This window comes from Chenopodium album, chromosome 22 (genome assembly GCF_948465745.1).
Source record: "Chenopodium album chromosome 22, dcCheAlbu1.1, whole genome shotgun sequence".
NCBI lineage: Eukaryota > Viridiplantae > Streptophyta > Magnoliopsida > Caryophyllales > Amaranthaceae > Chenopodium > Chenopodium album.
The window spans coordinates 8,765,305-8,785,284 of record NC_137855.1 but is presented as its reverse complement, the minus strand read 5'-3'; the positions used below and the strand labels follow the sequence as shown (position 1 = coordinate 8,785,284).

Here is a 19,980-nt window from a genome sequence, read left to right as displayed (position 1 = left end):
GAATCTATACACTTTATTACTTGAAACAATGTACGAGTATATTTTACTTTGTACTCAATATGATTTATTCTTCTTAATATTGTGGAGACTGGAGAGACCTATCGATCCTTTATTCCTATTAGGCTTAATTAATAACCTTTTATCCAAAAAAAAGGATTAACCAAACTTTTATGTTGGTTTCTATTTCAAGTTGAAGACTTTCTAAAGTCCTACATATTTTAAGTTCTTTAACTTAGTTTTAGAAAAAATCCAAAACCCAACCTTTTTTTTCTTAATAAAAAATAAAAAGGATTCCTAAAAGTTACTCCATACATGAATAAACTAATACCAGTATATAGTACGTCAGATCTATAATAAATTGTTAAGCCCAAAATCTTGAGGTTGCAGATGATATAAAGATCTACGCTAGAAAAGGGATTGTCAGTTAAAACCGACGAAGAGCAAATAAGAAAGAAGCAAATAAATTAAATGAAGTTTTGTAAGAATTTGATATTGCATAAACTTTGTAATAAAATAATTAGTTGTATGAATTTATAAATGATTTAATAAATGTTGGAAATTGGACCCAACACTTACATAACAAAATGTGGGTTACCCAAGACAAACATTTATGCCTGAAATTCTCTAACTTCATATGTTGACGAGTCAGGATTCAGTACTCACTCGGCTCTATCTAACGATACTACTAATGAAGTAGAGTAACCATTTTTTTTGGTTTGTTTTTGGAGTAACGTACTCATCTTTTAATATTTTGACCCGTGCATGCCGCATTACATCACTCAAATTGCTGCCTACAGGGCAGCTTAACGGTGAGAGTTTGGGTTGTGGATCGGAGGAATGGAGATGCATGCATGGGTTTTTGTATTTGTATCGGGCGAAATTTACTTGTATTTGATTTTCTGACCAATTTATTTGATTCATACTCTAAGTTGTTCATAAAATAAATGTCTACATAAGATTTCACATGACTGTATTATAAAGTACTACGTAGAACTTATCGTTAAAGTATTAGATACAAGTATAATTTATAATAGAATTACTTGAGATTGTAAATGAGACAAAATATGAAGAATTGAGGAAAGACATTATTCTTACAATCAAATTTGATCAATAAAAATATTCTTATAATTTATTACTAGTAATCTATATTAAGGCTAAATGGGCAATTATTTCACTTATGAAGTTGATCAATTAGTTTCGTACTCAAAACTGATCCAACTAAATGACTCATCACCAAATTTTTATCGATTTACTATTATACATACGTACTTAGTATTTGTTGCTAGAAAATACCAATCAAAAGTAACCATTGTTTAGATTCTTATATAGCCTTTTATGTTGTCCTAAAATTTCCAAAAATTGAAAAATTTATAAAAAGACAAAGAAATTAAAGTGGCAAACTTGCATGAAAAGGAAAGAACTAAGGGAGGTCTCGAACAAAGAAAAAAGCAATCAATAATTGTTTTGATGAAAAAAGGATCTCATAACTAGAATATCGTAGTTTGCCACATGCCCATATTTTCGCTTCAATCACCATTCAACAACATAATAGTCGATAGATGCGGCTTTAATACGTTTCCTTTATCGGTAGTTGGATACCATTTCTTAGCGGAGAGGTGATTTATTTTGAGGGACAACTTTCTTACTTGACTTCATTTGCATTTGTTTTTGTCTTATGGGGCTCGTAAAGTTGCGCAAAAGTCGTGCATCACTTGAAAATCTTTTATTCCGAATCTAAATAAAGCCTTATGTACTATACTAAATTACTAAGAATCTCGATACTACGTGGATGGTAGTATGGTACTACAATTAGCGTACATATAATTAAGTATTGAATCTTTTTTAATGACCTAAACAAAGTTCTCGAGTTCGAGTATATGGCATAGCATAGCCATGTATATACCTCGTACGTAATTTCAATACACTTGTGTTTTAACAATATTCGTTTTTACAAAATCTCAATTATTTCATGAAAATAAGTTTCAACAAACCACTTTGGTTTTTACTTTTAAGTTTCAATAAAAAATAAAAAAAAATAAAAAAAATAAAAATTATTTAGATGAACATATGTACATAGTCTTGTACCATACATGTAGGCTCACATGTCGTGTCAACAGTTTTATGATCAAGGGTTCATACTTCATACTTAAATAAACCAAGAATTAATTATGACAGACTTTGTAGTCGCACTAATCTTCTATACACAAAACCCGTGCAAGTGTAGGATGGGATGGGTTAGGCCAGGCCAATAGAATCCTCTATTAATTTTTATATATTTAATAGATTGGCCTTTATAAGCAAGTAAGATTCTGTTCAATAGAGCTATTTCGCTCTGCTTTACTGTGATGAATTATGCTCTGCTTTGCTATGTTCCGTTGACTAAAATTTACTCTACTATGCACTGGCGGATCTAGAGGGGTACATAGAGTTACAGTTGTACCCCCATTCTGCCAAAAAAAAAAAGTCTGGTAAGAAAAGAGACCGCCTTTATCAAAGAGGTGGTCTCTTAGGTTCTGTTATGTAGGTAGTTATTCACTTATTCAGCCCGCCTTTGACATCAAAGAGACTGCCTACTTAAAAAACAGGTCTCTTAGCCTCTTTGGTGATAATTTTAATTTCTCCAACGGGAGATTAGTATTTTTTTCAATAAAAGAGACCTGTTGTTGCAGATAACAGGCCTCTTAGATAATATCTTTTTTTTTTCCTTTCCCAAGCATATTTAGTTACTCAATAATAAGACTTATCGTCCGAGGAAGGGATGTATTGTACACGCCATTAGTAATACAAAGTAAAATGATTTATGATTTATTAATTCAAAATTTAGTTAGGAAAAAATTATTGCAATTTACATTATTTTGTAAAATTTTTTTATCGAAATTAATTTCGTACCCCCATTTCACAAATCCTGGATCCGCCACTGCAACTATGCTATGCTAACACCTATATATTCAGCTGAAATCTGTTATGTTTTGTCAAAAAGAATAGGGCCTCATTCCGTTGTGCTCGTGCCAGACTCCTGTGAGAACGATGTCCATGCAAGCATACAATACGTTACCACTCCAAAATATCCAAGATTCACTAAAAACATTGAGTAATTAAAACAAATCGATACAAATCATGCGATCAGAAGTATCTTCCCTAGAAATAAAACGAAGTAAAAATACTAAAAATAGGGAAAAAAAAAAAAAATGTAAAAGAAAGAGAATGGTGTAAATCAGCGGCACGTGAAAAGGAAAGTGGGTCAGGTGAAAATCGGGGTGACGCGTAGAAGAAAGAATGATGAGTAATTAGTGAATAATTAGTGATGAATCTGCCACTGCACTCACTCTGCCTCCCCTCTCTCCATTTGCTCCGCGTCAACTCATCATATAGCCGTTGCCTTTTGCGGACCCCACTAATAATGTTATCCGATCGACTAAAATTATCCGTTGAAACTTGTCTAAAATTTATTATGGTCAGCTCCTTTTATGGTCTTTGCTTGTTATTGTAGAATTGTGTAATTCTCCTTAAAGAAGGCTTTCTCATTAAAACAATGTATATAGGGTTTACAACCTAATCATGAGAATAACCTAAAATGCACAAGATATATTTTACAGAATATTTACGAGATAATATTAACATATTATCTAACAGTTATTGTAACTTCAATATATACACAAGAACTTGCATACGTATATATAGCCCCATTTACGTACTAATATTATTTGATGTTTTCTTTAATCATATTTTTTCTACGAAGTGATATACTTCATCCGTTTTTTTTTTTTATAGTTACAACACTTTCCTAATATGGAAATATCATAATACTACATCTGTTACATATTAATTGCAACTTTAGAATATTTAATCTCTCACAAATAATACCCAAAGTTGCAACTAATGACTAACGGAGGTAGTAGTAATAATACTAGTCGACCATTAGTGGCTGACTTTGTGGCCATTTGTGGCGTTTTATGGTTGGGCGAAAAGGAGGCGGCAAAAGGGAGGGGGCGAATGCCAGCAGTCTGGAGGTGAAGCAGGTTCATGCGGGGGCGAATTTCGGTGGTTTAGAGGTGGAGCAAGTTCAAGCAGTGTTCTGGATGTAACACCCCGGCCCCAAACAAATTAGGGAGGAGCCTATTGTCACGAAATGCGTATCAAGGGCCAACAACTGTCCTCACAGACCAACACAAGTCCTTCACGGAATCAATTATGTGGTGTTAATATATCCAAACTCTTAAGTTTTTCTGGTGTTGAAATAAGCCCTTTTTTATTTTATTTTAATTTATTTTATTTTTTAGTGTTAAAATCCATTTTCGAGTTATAATTTTGTGGTGTTAAAATTCAAAATTTTCTAAAATTAATGTCGGTTATTATATAAATTCAAGATTGCAATGAGTATTGAAATAATAATATTAGATTAAGTAAGGGTATATATGGTTAGTTAACATTTTTAGTAGAAATTAAATAAACTTAAAAAAAAGCACAAAGTGCCTAAAGGTTGGTCCAGTAATCACCCCAAGTCCTTAATGTTTGGTCTACTCAGCAAGAAAATCCAAAAAAAAAATAGTCAAGGTCCCTAATATTTGGTACAATCAGCATCAAAGGTCCCTAGTGTTTAGTACGATCATCAGCTAAGGTCCTTAATGTTTAGTCCAGTCATCAAAGTAACAACCCAAAGTAGTGGTAGAAGGACTAAAACCAAACTTCTCAAACGTTAGGGACTAAAACCAAACTATGGCCGGATGAAGTGTGTTTATAAAGTGTGTATTGCAACTATAGAAAAACGGAGGAAGTACTTCACGTCAAAATCAAATGAAGGATCAATTACTTGATGAAACTATATAATCACATGTTTTTGGGTAAGTTTCATTTAGGCCCCATGAAGTTAATGAAGTCCAATGTCAATCTAAGCCTTTTGGGCCGCAGTAAACAAATGAGGCCCAATACGAAGTGATTGTGATTTAGACCATACTTCTTGAAGAGTTGAAGTAGAGGTGATAATTGGGCGGGCTGGGCATAAGGTAAAAAATTATGCCCACTTATCGGGTCGGAATTTTTGTGCCCAAACCCACCCAAAATGGTTGGGCCGTGTGGGCTGTCGGGCCAAGCCTAAAAAATCAACTAGATATGTGTAAAAATGTATTCCCAAATTTGTCCCAAAAAAGTAATTTTTCGGGCTGGACTGGGAAATTCTATCCAAAACCCGCCCAAAATCGGGCCGGGTTGGCCAGGTCAACGGGTGAGGCTAACCTTAATCACCTGTAAATTGAAGGTATTTATGTATGAGTAAGATGTAACCTTGCTTTTGTTCAAAAAAAAAAATATTTCCCTAATCCCTACCAAATTTAATCTATCTATATACGATGATGAGTAGTTTAAGGTTCAAAAATTGATTTGAATTTTCCCTAATCCCTACCAAATTTAATCCATCTATATACGATGATGAGTAGTTTAAGGTTAAAAAATTGATTTGAATTGTGAGCTTCTTTACATTTAGAAGATTTGGAAGAGAAACGAGGAAATCAAAGATAAAAATAGTAAAAATAAGGGGCATTCCGAGAATTGAACTCGGGACCTCTCGCACCCTAAGCGAGAATCATACCACTAGACCAAATGCCCTGTTGATGTTCTAACAAATCGATTACTTTATATATTTATATACATTTAATTTACAATTTTTTTTGGAAACACAAGTACAAAAAATGAAAAATCCTATTTTCATTTTCTACGCTTCCCTAATTTAAAGTTCCTCAACATTTCTGGGCTTTCGTTTGAACTTTGAAGGTAATAATTCTTCAAATATAAAGCATGTATTACTTGATTAATCATTCACTTTCTTCTTAATTATCTAAACTATTTGCTAAATACACATTTACTGATTTACTTGTTGTATAATTTTATCGATATTTTTAACAATTGATTCTACAGTCAAATATTTGCTAAAAGCTACCTTGAAACTGTCTATTTTAATTTTAATGTTTTATTATTATTGCATCGTGTTACATACCCATTAAACATGAGCTATTGTCGACTAAGCTGTATTTTTTTGATTTTGTAAGTTGGTGGTTTGTGGGGGTTTTGAAGTCTAGTGCATGCCACATGTTCGACGAAATGCTCATGAGAGTTTTGAACTAAAAAAGTGCAGGAAAACTGTGTAGTGGCGTTACTTAGCAAATGGGTGTTCTTTAATTTTTGGGGTTTTAGTTTAAAGTTAAAGTTTTGATTGGTTTTGTTTCTTCTATCCCAGTTGATTTGATTTCGAGTTGTTGCAAGAGTTAGATTGTTGGTTGGCTCTACGATGTTGAAGAGTGTGTTTGGTGAATTGTTTAGTAAAGGAGTGCACAGCAATGGAGGAAATAAAGCTATGCATTGTTTGTATATGATGACGAATAACATTCACACAGGACAGGTATACCGTGCTTTTTTTTTTATGATTGTTACTTGTATGGCTTACATGATTTGCATATTAGCCTCGTATATGAAGTTCGTTTGCTGTTATAGATGTATTCATATGATGACATTTGGAAATTTATGGTGTTCTGGTTTTGTGCACTTTGTCATACGGAGTACCTATTATCATTCATTCCCTTTCTTGGAGGTAGTGAGAGATAGGCTGGTTGTGAACATGAGAATTGTAGACTAAGGTTTGAGTAAAGTAATGTATGTGATGTGAGAATTGACAAGGATGGGGTTCTTTGCACTTTTTGTGAATTGTTTCTCTCTAGAATTTGGCTGGGAGCATAAAAATGTCTGCATTCTGACTTATAGCTAGAGTTCGAGGTTAGTTTTAAGAAGGATGTAACACGTGTCATGAGTATGAAAACAATTTATTCTTTGTTAAATGTTGACCCTTTTGGGATGTAGGAATGGTGTTGGAGCAATGTATAAAAAGGCTCAAGGCGCACCAAGGCGTTTTGGAATACCTTGCGCCTAAGGCGCGCCTCAGTGCACCTCATTGAAGTGAGGCGCATATAATAAGAAATATAAAAAAAATTCTGAAAAAAGCTCTTTGTGCGCCTCAGGCTGCTCCTTGGTGTGCCTCAGGCTGCGCCTTAGCTGCGCCTCATTGAAGTCGCCCCGCCTAGACTATAAAAACGCATGACCTCTAACGCCTTGCGCCTCAGCGCCTAGGCACGCCTTAGACGCGCTTTTTCAAAGACTGTGTTGGAGATGGACTGCAATACACTTAGCATATTGGTCAAATGTAGGTTAACTCTAGGATAAGGTTCGGATCTTTTTGCAAAAAATGTGTTATAGATCCTGAAATTTTCCTTATTGAAGGCTGATTCAAAATTATAACCATTGATTAAATGTTAATAGGCTCTAGGAAAAGTAGCTGTGTGCCTGTGTGTACTGGTGCTGGATTTCTGGGCAATCTTAGGCTGGTGTGAGGATACTAAGGAATATTTTGCAGTAGATATTGAATCTGAAAAGCACATTGACATCTGCAATCCTTAAATAATGCAAATGCTACTAGCCAGTATTGGTTCACATGAATCAAGAAATCAGGAGCCTTTTCCTTCAGAACTGATCAATTCCATCTTCTATAAAAAATTTGTAATGCAGTAGATGCATGCTAGGTTTAGTTGTTTGTCGCTACACATCCTGTATTCCTGTTTAGGAGAGGAGCTTATTTTAAACAGAATGGAGTCTCAATCTGAAGAGCTCTGTGGCATTTTGTTCTTTTTGAACCAAGTTGCGATAAACTATGCTCAATCTGTAAGATAGCTCTTTCAAGTTCCTTGCCCAAGTGAGCTGATGAGTTAAGCTCGAGAGGCATATTTGAACCCTTGGCAGACTCTGTTTTTCAGTGTGCAACTTGATATACTATTCTGTTAGTTGTTTGCATTAACTTAATGTGATGGCCTTTATTACTATCCTTATTTTTGGCTGTATCTGTATCTTAAGCCTGTGAGTAAAAAGTATATTTTGCTGTTCAATGTCGATTGACTGCATGCTTGCTCCTTTGGTTGTGAGTGGCTCAGAGTCCAATTGCTTAACTAATCATCCAAAATAAGAACATCTATGTGCTCTTTTAATTTTGGTTATTTCATCTATGCTGATAAATATGGGCACTAGGTCAAGATCTCAGTAGACTTGATCCCTGATAATTAATTCCTGTCTGACATGGCCTCCATTGTAGTCCCACTGTTCTCCAAGGAGCTTCTTTGGGGTGGAAGATTACCTGGATGATAATAATAGCCGGCCATATACGTACCAGAAGGAGAAGAAATCAAAGAATCCACAAAAGCACATATCATTTAAGCAGCGGACTATTGCTTTCATGGAACCTTTTACCCTGGATGTGTTAATCTCAAAGCGATTTGTCCAGGCCTCTCTCACTCATAGAGTGACATGTAAGCAGGTTGCAGTTTCTGGTACCAATTCCAAGGATATTAAAGCTGCTCTCAAGTCCCGATGTGATATACCAGCTTGTTTGGCTGTTGGTAGGATTCTGGCCGACAGAGCAAGAGAAGCAGATGTTTACACAGCTTCTTACACCCCAAGGGCTAGAGACAAATTCGAAGGGAAGATTAGAGCAGTAGTGCAGTCTCTCATTGATAATGGAATCGATGTAAAAGTCTATCTTGACTGATTATAAAATGTGATATCAAATCTTCATGGCTGTTTTTGTGACCTAGCCTTGGATTAGCTTAGCTCATGCTCTTAGTCTAAGAAACTACTGCTGCATGCTGCATTATAGATAGGTTAATTGGACCACTTGTATATTATATATGACTTCATTAGCATGCTGTGATCATAATTCATAACAGTTGGTTTATTTAGTGTGTTTTCTGCCAAGTATGGAACTCCTCAGATCGAGAATTTTTTTCAACTGTAGACCTGTAGTCGCTGGTTTTTGGTTTGAACACAAACTACATTGTTTCATCAACCCTATTCCCAACCCGGACTGTTATGATTTTTTCATATATGACAGGTATGTACCAATTGCATGTGTATTTACAATTAGACTGAAAATGCTCAGACTGTCTGATGAATTATGAACCGTGGGCTAATTAGTCGAACTTTATAGCCACACAGGTGATTGCTTTGGATTGATCCAGCCCAAGTTGATCGATTGTGGCGTGATTCATGGCTAGAATTGTATAGCACACGACTATATCCGTAATCTGTTAGTTGCTAGGTTTATGTCTCCTTGACGAATTGCAAGCATCATATTGACTATGCTGGAGGCTGGCAAAATCGCGTGTTTACCTGTGTATTATTTCGTTTTTGTATTATAATATTTACCTCGTGCAGTCATGTATTTTATTTTGAAAAAATACTAATAAATATTTACCTCGTGCATTGAAAACCAAGTTTTAAAATCTTTAATCATAAGTCATAATCTATAGTGGACAAGTAACACTAGGTTACAAAATAATTTGCAAAAGTCTTAACTGGCAAATTAGATTCAAAATTGTGGTTCTCTAATACTGTTTGCTTTCAAGTGCCAACCACAAGTTTTTCACTAGTGTTTGTCGAAGCTCTCATCCTCACAATTTGTTAACTTCATATGGACACCCCGTGGCTCACGTGCTGTCTTGCCAAACATATCATTCATTCATTCAACTCCATTTATATAAACAATATAATGTATTTAATTTAACTGTTCTTCAACTTAAATTATGAAATAAACCTTCTTGAAAATCTTTGGTAATTTGCAATGCAATGGTCTTAATCAACTAGAATCTACTTCCTCAAAATGCCTTTGTTAGGTTTGAATCCACGAACGTTATGTTTGACATCCCGAGTTAAAGACATCTTTAATGTAAGATGCTGTCATGACCAGTGGCGGATCCAGAAATATTCTCATAAAATTGCTCGCTCCTTGACTATAGATCCTAGCTCCAACGTGGGAAGTTTGTGTTACAAGGCGTCGTGTGCTCTCTCATTTCGGCCTCTTCGATTAAATTCAACAAAGCATGGATCGAGAAACTTGTTGGTTGTTCGAGCAGTTTCGATCCCTGAGAGCGCGGATGGAGGTGCCGAAACGAAATCTAGTAGTCTGGCTCTTCCTTTGCAGCTTGGTGGCATGTTTCTCCTTTGGTATCTTTTGAACATTTACTTCAATATATACAACAAGCAGGTCCATAATCTTTACATAGTCTATTTTCTTTTTTGGCAAATTCCATGAATGTTTTGATTTAATTGCCATTCTTTTGTGTGTGTGTTTTTACTTTATAGGTTAGTAATTAAAATGGGGTCATTTGCATTCTATTCTATTTTTTAGTTGTATTATATTGACTTGATGTATCATTTGTCAATGAATAATTCTGATAATTAAGTACTTTAGTCACATAGGTCAATAACAATTATTGTTATTATATAGATAATAATATACACATTAAGAAATATTTAATAAAATCTCACATGATTTTTATAGTCTAATGCCTTTACATATAAATAACAAATAATTAATATGGTACAAGCCGTACAACTATAAATCATGTTTGCAGGTTCTTAAGGTCTATCCATTCCCTTCAACCATCACAGCATTCCAGTTTGGATGTGGGAGTTTGCTTGTTCTTGTTATGTGGGGTTTCAATCTTCATCCAAAACCAAAGATTACCCGTTCACAGGTATATTACAATCAAGTACTTCAATCTTGAAATTTTATTGAGAGAAAGTACAATTAGAGAACTCATAAATGGGCCCGAGTAATTCGTTATTGAGGAGAGTTCGATCCAGTTACATACGGTACTCAAATAAAGTTTCATACTAAAGCCAATGATAAATTTTTATTGGGCGAGTAATCCACTAGTCTTATTAGTGAGTTAGCCCCTTTGCAATCTAAATAGATCATTACAATTTTGTTGGGATACTTTATCAAGCATATCTTCAATTATACCCTCATTATTCAAGTTGTCATTGAGCCCTCCCTTTCTTGGGTATTGATTATGAGTCAGGGTCAATTCATTTTTAAATCATCAAAGATTTTATTTCACCAAACACGAGCCCACATTGTTTTGACCACGTAAAGACCTGTCAAGGTTTCATCCTATAACCAATTGATAATTAGAAAGTAGTAGTCCACTAATCTAATTTTATAAGTTGATCATCCTTTCTTTAGTTTCTTTAATGCGAGACAAATATTCTCAATTCACATACGGGTTATATATAATTGACTAATTAGTTTTTGGTGTATGCATTAATTAAAATAAAGTTTGCAGCAATTCTACCGTTAGCAATAGCACATGCAATGGGCAACCTGCTAACAAATGTGAGCCTTGGAAAAGTAGCAGTCTCTTTCACACACACTATCAAAGCTATGGAGCCCTTCTTCACTGTTCTTCTCTCTGTGCTCTTTCTTGGTGAGGTCAGCTTTATATTAAATGTCTTTTTAATTTCTTGTTGATTAATTTCTAAAGTTAGTTGTTTAATTACAATATTTAATCAACTTAATTAGTTGCTAAGCTAACTTAAGAATATAATTACAGAGGCCTAATATATGGGTGGTTTTAACCCTGGTGCCTATTGTTGGTGGAGTGGCATTGGCATCTTTCACGGAGGCTTCTTTCAATTGGTGAGCTTTAAGAAACTTTTTGTAGGATATTACTATATTAGATACATTGGACTTTGTAATGAGATATTGAGATAAATTATGATAATCTCACAATTATATATTGTACTTTCGGAGGGTGAGGGATAGCATAAGGGGTTAGAGCTTCAATTCCCTCCCCATTGTAGGAGATCATGGGATCGATTCTCACCCCTGGCCTTTGTGGCTTTCTAAACACCAAAAAAAATTATATTGTAATTTCGGGAGCACCACGGTCTTCGTGCATGCTATAGATCCTAGCAAAAATTATCATAAAAAAAAATAAAAAAAAAAAAAAAAAACTAACTATACATGTCAAAAAATTTCGTTCATCTTCATGTTATTTCAAACATATTGTTCATCATCATGTTATTCTCAAGTCAATGTCATGTTGCTTTTTGTGTAACATCATGTCCGGGAGCATAAAAGGTCTTTACGTGCACCTAATAATTTTGTGCTTCATAGCTTGAGTTGAGTAGTACACTATTAACAAATGAACTATTGTTCAAAACTAAAAGTGATGAATGATGATATGATATTGATGTTGCGAACAGGTTGGGTTTTGGCAGCGCAATGGCTTCTAACCTCACTAATCAATCGCGTAATGTGCTAAGCAAAAAGCTGATGGTCAAGGAAGAGGTACGATAAATCACTAAATTATACTTCCTCAATTGGGATGAAGTACGTGATATCTTGTAAATTAGAACATACACCTGATTACATGTAGTAAATTAGACTTTAAAACGCGTGTAAATCAACTTTGGATATAAGCAAATTTTGATCTCTTTGTTGAATATTTACAGGAGGGTTTGGACAACATCAATCTATTCTCTATAATTACTCTCATCTGCTTCGTCTTTTTACTACCAACAGCTGTTTTGATAGATGGTGTCAAATTTTCACCTTCATATTTTCAATTAGCTGTAAGTTAGCTACTCAAAATCAAATTCACTAGATTATCATGTAAATTAAATTAGCATGAAATGCTTATTTGTTTTATTTGTCCTTCTTACTCTGCTTTATTAGGCAAGTCAAGGGTTAAATGTTAGAGAATTGTGTGTGAGAGCCCTTGTTGCCGGGCTATGTTTCCACACTTATCAACAGGTAAAAACTCGTATTACCCTCTTTGTTATATATGTACGAAGTATGTTAATGTACTTATATTTTACTAACACAAATTTTTACGTGTTGGATGAAAGGTTTCTTACATGATACTAGGAATGGTATCAGCTGTAACACATTCGGTGGGAAATTGCCTTAAGCGAGTTGTAGTTATTGTGTCTTCAGTGATCTTCTTCCAAACACCCATTTCGCCCCTTAACTCCTTTGGTAAGACCATCTTTCGAGTTCATTAATCCAAATCATTTTTAAGAAAGTTTTTACAACGTTTATTCTACCTTAATTAATCTTAGATGACACTAAACGATGTACAAAATCATTAAGATTGGTTTATAATTTGCCAATGCAGGAACTGCCGTAGCACTTGCTGGTGTGTTCTTATATACAAGAATAAAGAAATTGAAACCAAAGATTAAAGCTACATGATTTGGGCCATTCTTGTATTCCAAAAGCAAAGGGTGTGGACGTTAAAATTAAAAACAAAAGTACTTATTTATTTATTTTTTTCTTTTTTTTTTTTTTTTTTTGGGTAATGTGGACTGGGCCAAAAGCCCAAAACCCTCTATATACTGTGGTTTAATGTCCATTGTAATATATTCACCCTTTGCTTTTGGACCGTAACAAATGAGTGATTGTGCTGGTCTGAGGCCCACATTTATTATTAATTTGTTTTTCCTTGTGAATTCCTTTTGATTTGGTTGAACATGTTTTCAAAAGGATGTAACTTGTAAACGAGAAAATGCAACACACACTATTTTTTTTTTTTTGAAACAACTACTTTTCTGTATCTTCTTCAGCTAATTTTAGATTTATATTTTCACCATTAAGTTGTAACATTAGTATTATGAATTATGATTCATATATCAACCGACAAGGCGACAATCTATTATGTAGCCAATAAAGTTTACATCATATAGGCTTTAAATAGATAACAAGCGTTTACTAACATGCAAGTATGCAACAAATTAAAGAACACTGAATAGGTTGACCTCTTTGAATAATGTTATGAGCCTATTTACCTAATTACCTTGATAGTTGATATGCTACCAAAAGGGGCAGTACTAACTACATTGAGTGGCTTCCAAGCTAAGCTTGCTAATGAGATGTAAGAGCTTATCAAGAGAAACATGCTCTTCTCCACCAATATCAAGTCAATGGCTAGTCATTATAAAATAGAAAGTTGGCATATGTTTTGGTTTTGCCCTGATGAACTGTAAAGGCTTTCTTTCTTTCTTTCCTTTTTTTTTTTTTTAAGAGTCTAGCATTCATATATTCAATTTTAAAAAAATATATTACGTATCACTTTATGTTACAATTTACGTACTCTGTGATAAGTAACCTCCATTATCTTTAAAAATAGGAAGGATTAATATGAAGTCGCTTACGTTTATCTTTTTATTTTAGTAGTCTTTCTACCTCTTATTCTTTGCCCCATTTTCCTTTTTAGTCTGTCCCTTTATGTTTGTCCCATATTATTTATTTTGGTAATAGGAGACCACAATTTTATAATTGACAACAATTCAACTATAACTCCACCATTTTTCTCTCTCACCAACAACGATCATTTCAACCAAAAACTAAAAAAGTAACTTTAGCCCTTCGAAGCATACTTCAAACAATGGGGATGGAGAATCGCCTGTTTATTTAGATGGAAGACCCCATATGATTAGGGAGAATCACAACTTAGCAAATTCACACATAACAATTAGTTTCCCATAAAATGACACTTTAGCTCACTAGCTAGGAAGATCTCTTTAAAGCTTGATTAGGTTCCTATAAACTTAATCTCCAAGTAAATAGGTCTACTTATTTTCACTTTATGTATATATTAAAAAAATTTATACATTTTTAACAAAACTCTTTAAACTTAAAACTTTTGTGTTGCCTTTTCAATAATTTCTTTTTCAAGACCCTTTCAAGTATACGACATTGTCTATTAACTTTTGTGTTGCCATTTCAATTTCTTTTTTAAAAAGGAAGGCACGATTGCAAAAGATTAGTCTTGGAAGCAAAATAGTCCAATTCCCAACTAAATTTGCCAAAGTATATTAGTGCTAAAAAGCCTAATTAATTAATCCAATCTTCCAAAAAGGCTAGATTCATTAAATATAATCCTATAAAATTAAAGTTGGAGCATTAGCAACAACAAAAAGGTTAGAAATGGGGGCGTGTTTCTCAGATGTAAAAGGCGGTCAACAAGCAATTGGAGGGATTGTTCATGCAAATGATAATGCAAACAATCAAGGAATCAATGAAGCTGTTGATTATTTGTACAAAGCTACTGGTTTTCAGCCCCTTTTTACCCACATTGAGGTCATTTTTCTATTCTACATTAATGTCTTTAATTTTTATCAATGGTTCATTACCCGTTATTTTGGTTAGTACTGTTACTCGCTTTATTATCTATGGTCCGTTTGGTAGGCAATAATCAATTATATATGGTAAATTGTAGGGTTAAAAGAGTATGTATATGGTTGTCTATACCCTTTATTTTGTTTAGTTGATAAGACTTTTCTTGCAAAATTAATTATTATTATTATTATTAAAGTTATAGCCACAATATCATTTTTCAAATGAATGGTAAGAGTTTAGGAAAAGAAACATTATAGATTTGTGATTCACTTGTAAATTCAGCGATTAATGTATGACTTAGTGTGTCATATGTATCAAATGCAATGCTGGACCATTGTATGAATATTTGCTTTGTAGCTTGTTCAAAATAAAATTTCAATTGTCATATGATATACATATAATTATATATTATTAAAAAGCCAGTCAGGTAGGTTTTCGACATAGTTTTTATCAAAATAGAACATACGAAATACAATTAGAGCATAAATAGTGGGTGCAGTGCACCCTTGCTTTTACGATGATGGCAAGCTAGGGCGCCAACCGAGTGTAAAAACGGGCCTGTGAGCATGTAGCAACACAAGAATACAATGAGTTTCAAAAATGTACACCCTTGCCATTAAGCTAATTAAAGTAAAGACAAAGTCGATTGTGGCTTGTGAGTTGTGATGACCGAGTCTGTCAAGGTGGACGCAACGTCAACGAAAACTAGTTATCTACTTCAATAGTTGATTTCTAGCGGTACACTAGTGCTTTAAAACAAGTGACAATGGCTCAATATTTATAAAGACATACTTGTACAACATACAAGATACAATTGTGAAACTTTGATTCTCATTTATTAATCATCAATTAGAAAAGAGAATTTTTGGAATTATTGTTTCCTATTGAACACTAGATTAGATTATTTTCAATAATTATTGTCAATAACATACCATACATCCTTTGTTTGAATTAGTTGCTTTGTTTCAAATTTACATTCGAGAAATACAAGTTTATCTGCCAGATAAACGAAATTTTGTTAATTTGGTGGCATTTCTGTAAATATATTGAAAAAACGTGGCCATTTGTTCAGTATTTTTGGTGAGGTGTCCAAAGCTATTTGCAACTTGCTTTTACTGTTTGGTGAGGAATTTACACATGTAGCCCTCAACTAGTACATGAAAAGACGCATGCACCTCTCCATTGGTACTTGAAAAGACAATTATACCCCCAGATAAACAAATTTTCTTTATCTTGGGAATTAATTGGGCACAACTCATTTACATTTGACATAATTTTCACCATTAATATTTTGAAATAGACATTGAGACTAATCCTATAACAATTAGCATAATAATACTTTATATATGTATATATTAATACAATCACTTTTGTATACACCCGGTTTTCAGTAATTTACTGTACATCGGGTTTACTTTTGTTAAATTTAGTGTCACTTTTGTCAAATTTATCAATGAAGCATAAATAACTCTTATATATGTCAGAGTAACTTTTGTGTGTTTTTGTGTAACTTTTGCGCATTTTATTGTCACTTTATAACGGATGTTCAGTAATTTACTGAACATCCATTTTATTTAAAAGTTTGTGATATTAATAAAGGCAAGTCAATGTTGACATTGGAATAGTTCACAAAATCAAATTGAAGTGGTAGAAATTACTCTTATACCTTACTTGTTTAAGAACCCTCATAGATGATGAATGATAGAGTATAAAACATATTGCTGGGCCTCAACTATCAGCTTAAGCTTTTGATTGAGATAGTCCTCTAACATGGTATCAGAGCCAGCGTGACACAAAGGTCAAGGGTTCGAATCTCATCCACCCCCCACTTTCAAGTGGAATATTAAGCGTTGGGTATGAGGAGGGCCCATGATGCATCCACACTTCTAGCCCGAACGGGCTCTTGTGTGAAGGGCGTGATAGAGTATAAAACATATTTCTGGGCCTCAACCATACCAAATACCAAATCATTAAGTTAGAAATTTAAGTCAATGCAAGTCAATTTCTTTACTTCTTTTTTTAAAAGTCTTTTTCATAAAGTTGTGTAGTTAGCTCATTGCTGATTATGCTGAGTAACGTAAGCATGTGTACGTTATAATATAAGCGTGTGTATACGTTAGCATCCATTGAACTTTACTTGCTTTGACCTTTTTTTTTTTTTTTTTTTTTTTTTTTTTCTCTCCTGCAATCCTTACCAAGTACAGTAATACTATTTGCTGACTTGAGATGTGATTTATGAATATCATGAACATGTAATTAGTTAATGGTTCGGGTGATGTCCTATTAGACTATTAGTTGTATTATTGAATATAATTTGATCTTAAATATTCATGGAAAATGATAAATATACCCATATGTATAAGAGCATCTCTAATAATGGTTTGTACTTTGTAGTTTACCTTGATACATCTAATTTTTTAGCCAGTATATATTACAACTTAAATAGTTAAATTGCTTCAATGGTGAGCAAATATTGCTTCAATGCTCTAAGAAAATAAGGAAATACATCTCATTAAGGATATTTAAACATTAATTACACCGATTTATTCGTGGTTTTGTAAAAAAATGTAAACTTTATTCCATTTTAGGTTGTTTATTTAAGATTAACTAAGTTGAGCATTAAACTTTTCCAATTTAAAATATCACTATATTTTTCCAATTACTTTAATTTGTTGCCTTTATGGTTCAAGTTTTGATAATAACCTTGATCTTTTTAAAATAAGTTCAATTAATGCTCATTTCATTTCGAAAATAAAAGTCTTATTTATTCAATCCACTCTTATTTGTAAGTAATAAATACAATTTTTAAAAAAACACTACTGTAGAAAAAAGTCGATCGAAGCGAATGGTGAAGTTTCTCATACTAAAGACGAATAAAAAGGGTTTTTTTTTTTATTTTTTTATTTTTTATTTTTATAGAGTTTTGGACTTTTGGTTGATTTTGTGGTGAAATAGTTTGGCAAATTTTTGTTTAGACACGTTCATTTACATAATCAATGAAAATTGTCATAATAAGTTAGCTATTTCGATCAGTAGCGTATTGGCTCATCTTCCATTCTAGGTAAGATTATATGACTCAAATAAAGTCAATAATACTCTTTCGTGTTCTTAGCATGTGCAAAGAAGTTTGGTATTTGTTGAATGTCAGATGTAACAAACTAACAACTCGTTGGTCGAAATCGAATGGCCGATAGATGATATAGATCGATATTAATACTACCTCTGATTTTTTTTTTTAAGTTGCAACTAACTTTGGAATATTTTATATCTCTCAAATGATACCTCAAAGTTGCAATTAAAAAGAATCGGAGGTAGTATATATATAATTTTAAAAAATTATGAACTTCCTCACTAGAATTTGAATTTAATTTACAGCAATTAGTTATGGATTTACTTGTAATTATAAAGGCGAATTCTCTCAATAATTGTAGGTATTTAGAGGTGAGGATTTTTTTTAATCACATTTACCCGCTCACTACTTTTGTTTTAAAATATGACTTTTTCTGCTGGTGCAACAACGGAGTAATTCATACGTAGTATATGTCCTTGTTCCACTGGTGCAATTAACCTAACATGGAGGTTATTAGTATCCTATGATTAAAGAGAACATGACTTTTGCACCAAAAAACATTAAGTAGGTACTAGTGACCATACCTCCTTAGGTATCAACTACTTAAGGGCGTGTTTGACAAAATATACTCTCTCCGTATTTTAACAAGTGTTACACTTATCAAATGCGGTCGTGTTTTAATAAGTGTTAGTGTGTTACACTTTTTTTTTTTGGCAAAAAGCTACATTTTTTTAAAAAAAAATTATATTTCTCTACTCCATGGTCCTCTTCCAAACCCACTACTACTCCCTCTATCCCATAATGTAGTTCTTGTTTGTGTTTATTCACGGTATTTAAGATATAGGAGGAGAAAGTGGATAAAGTACATTAATAAAAGTGAAAAGAACAATCATAGACAAAAGTTAAAGAGAAAAAGTAGAAAAAAGAACAAGTTATATGCAAAATTCAAGGGTAAATTAGGAAATACAATGAATAAAGTTAGGAAAAAAAAAAGTGGGAATATATATAATAGTCTTTACATACTATCCAAAAACGGAAACAGAGGTTCTCCAAATAGGAAAACAAAAACTATATGATGGGAGAGAGGGAGTTTTTTTATTTATCTCCTCTCACATTCATTAATTTTCAATAAATAATTAGTAACCCCACTATTTTTCTTTTACATTTTTTTAATACTTTTTTTGAGGCAACATTTTTTTTAATACTCTAACTACTCCACTTACCTCTTATTCTATTTAAGTAAATTAAGTTGCCTAAAATTAAGTGTCGATCAAAGTGTAATATTTATTAAAATACGGAGGGAGTAGTTGTGTGGAGGTAGCTGCTAGTTGTGATAGTAGTGGTTAGTTGTGCATATAGCAATTAACTGTGACGATATTTGATTAAGTGAATATGCGTGTTCGGTAAGTAATTGTTGACTAGTTATTAACATAAAAAAAATTAATATTATTTCCATAAAAGTATATACTTCCTCTATTTTTTTTTTCATTGACACGTTTTTATTATCACACTTGCTAACGCATGTTTTTAACGATTAATATCTCTAATTATCAATATTGTAAAATTATAAAAAGTGGATTTTAATAAAATATAAATTGAAGCGATTCAAACAAGATACATGAATATATTTTATCATATCTATTAATCTATAAACCACAAAAGCAAGTGAAATCGTGTTGTGTAAATAGTGTAAAAGTCAAACGGTGTCAACTAAAATAACAGAGGAAGTCAAACTGGGATCCGATGGCTTTTCCATCGGAAAAGTGGAAATTTCCGACGAAGGAATTTCCGACAACCATTTTCCGATGGAAAACCATCGAAAATCAGATTTCCGACGGTTTTTGAGGAATTTCCGATGGATTTAAGCCATCGGAAATAGGCTTATTTCTTGTAGTGTTTCAACAGCTACTTTTAA

The 19,980-nt window shown here is 33.1% G+C and overlaps 2 protein-coding genes and 1 non-coding gene across 3 annotated transcripts; 2 read left to right on the top strand and 1 right to left on the bottom strand.

Annotated features, from left to right (window-relative positions):
• Positions 1-5,529: 5,529 nt before the first annotated feature.
• On the bottom strand, positions 5,530-5,601 carry TRNAP-AGG (transfer RNA proline (anticodon AGG)). Its single transcript has one exon. It is a non-coding gene; the product is annotated as a tRNA-Pro (tRNA).
• A 43-nt stretch (positions 5,602-5,644) lies between these two features.
• LOC145605617 (uncharacterized) lies at positions 5,645-8,818 on the top strand. Its single transcript, XM_081661688.1, has 3 exons — positions 5,645-5,766; positions 6,230-6,391; positions 8,126-8,818. The coding sequence occupies exons 2-3, from the start codon at positions 6,281-6,283 to the stop codon at positions 8,576-8,578; spliced, it is 564 nt and encodes a 187-aa protein (XP_081517814.1). The 5' UTR covers positions 5,645-5,766; positions 6,230-6,280; the 3' UTR covers positions 8,579-8,818.
• Positions 8,819-9,535: 717 nt separating this feature from the next.
• On the top strand, positions 9,536-13,417 carry LOC145605044 (phosphoenolpyruvate/phosphate translocator 2, chloroplastic-like). Its single transcript, XM_081661058.1, has 9 exons — positions 9,536-10,072; positions 10,443-10,565; positions 11,150-11,302; positions 11,424-11,509; positions 12,079-12,163; positions 12,328-12,447; positions 12,551-12,628; positions 12,724-12,853; positions 12,993-13,417. The coding sequence occupies exons 1-9, from the start codon at positions 9,689-9,691 to the stop codon at positions 13,067-13,069; spliced, it is 1,236 nt and encodes a 411-aa protein (XP_081517184.1). The 5' UTR covers positions 9,536-9,688; the 3' UTR covers positions 13,070-13,417.
• The last annotated feature ends 6,563 nt before the right edge of the window (positions 13,418-19,980 follow it).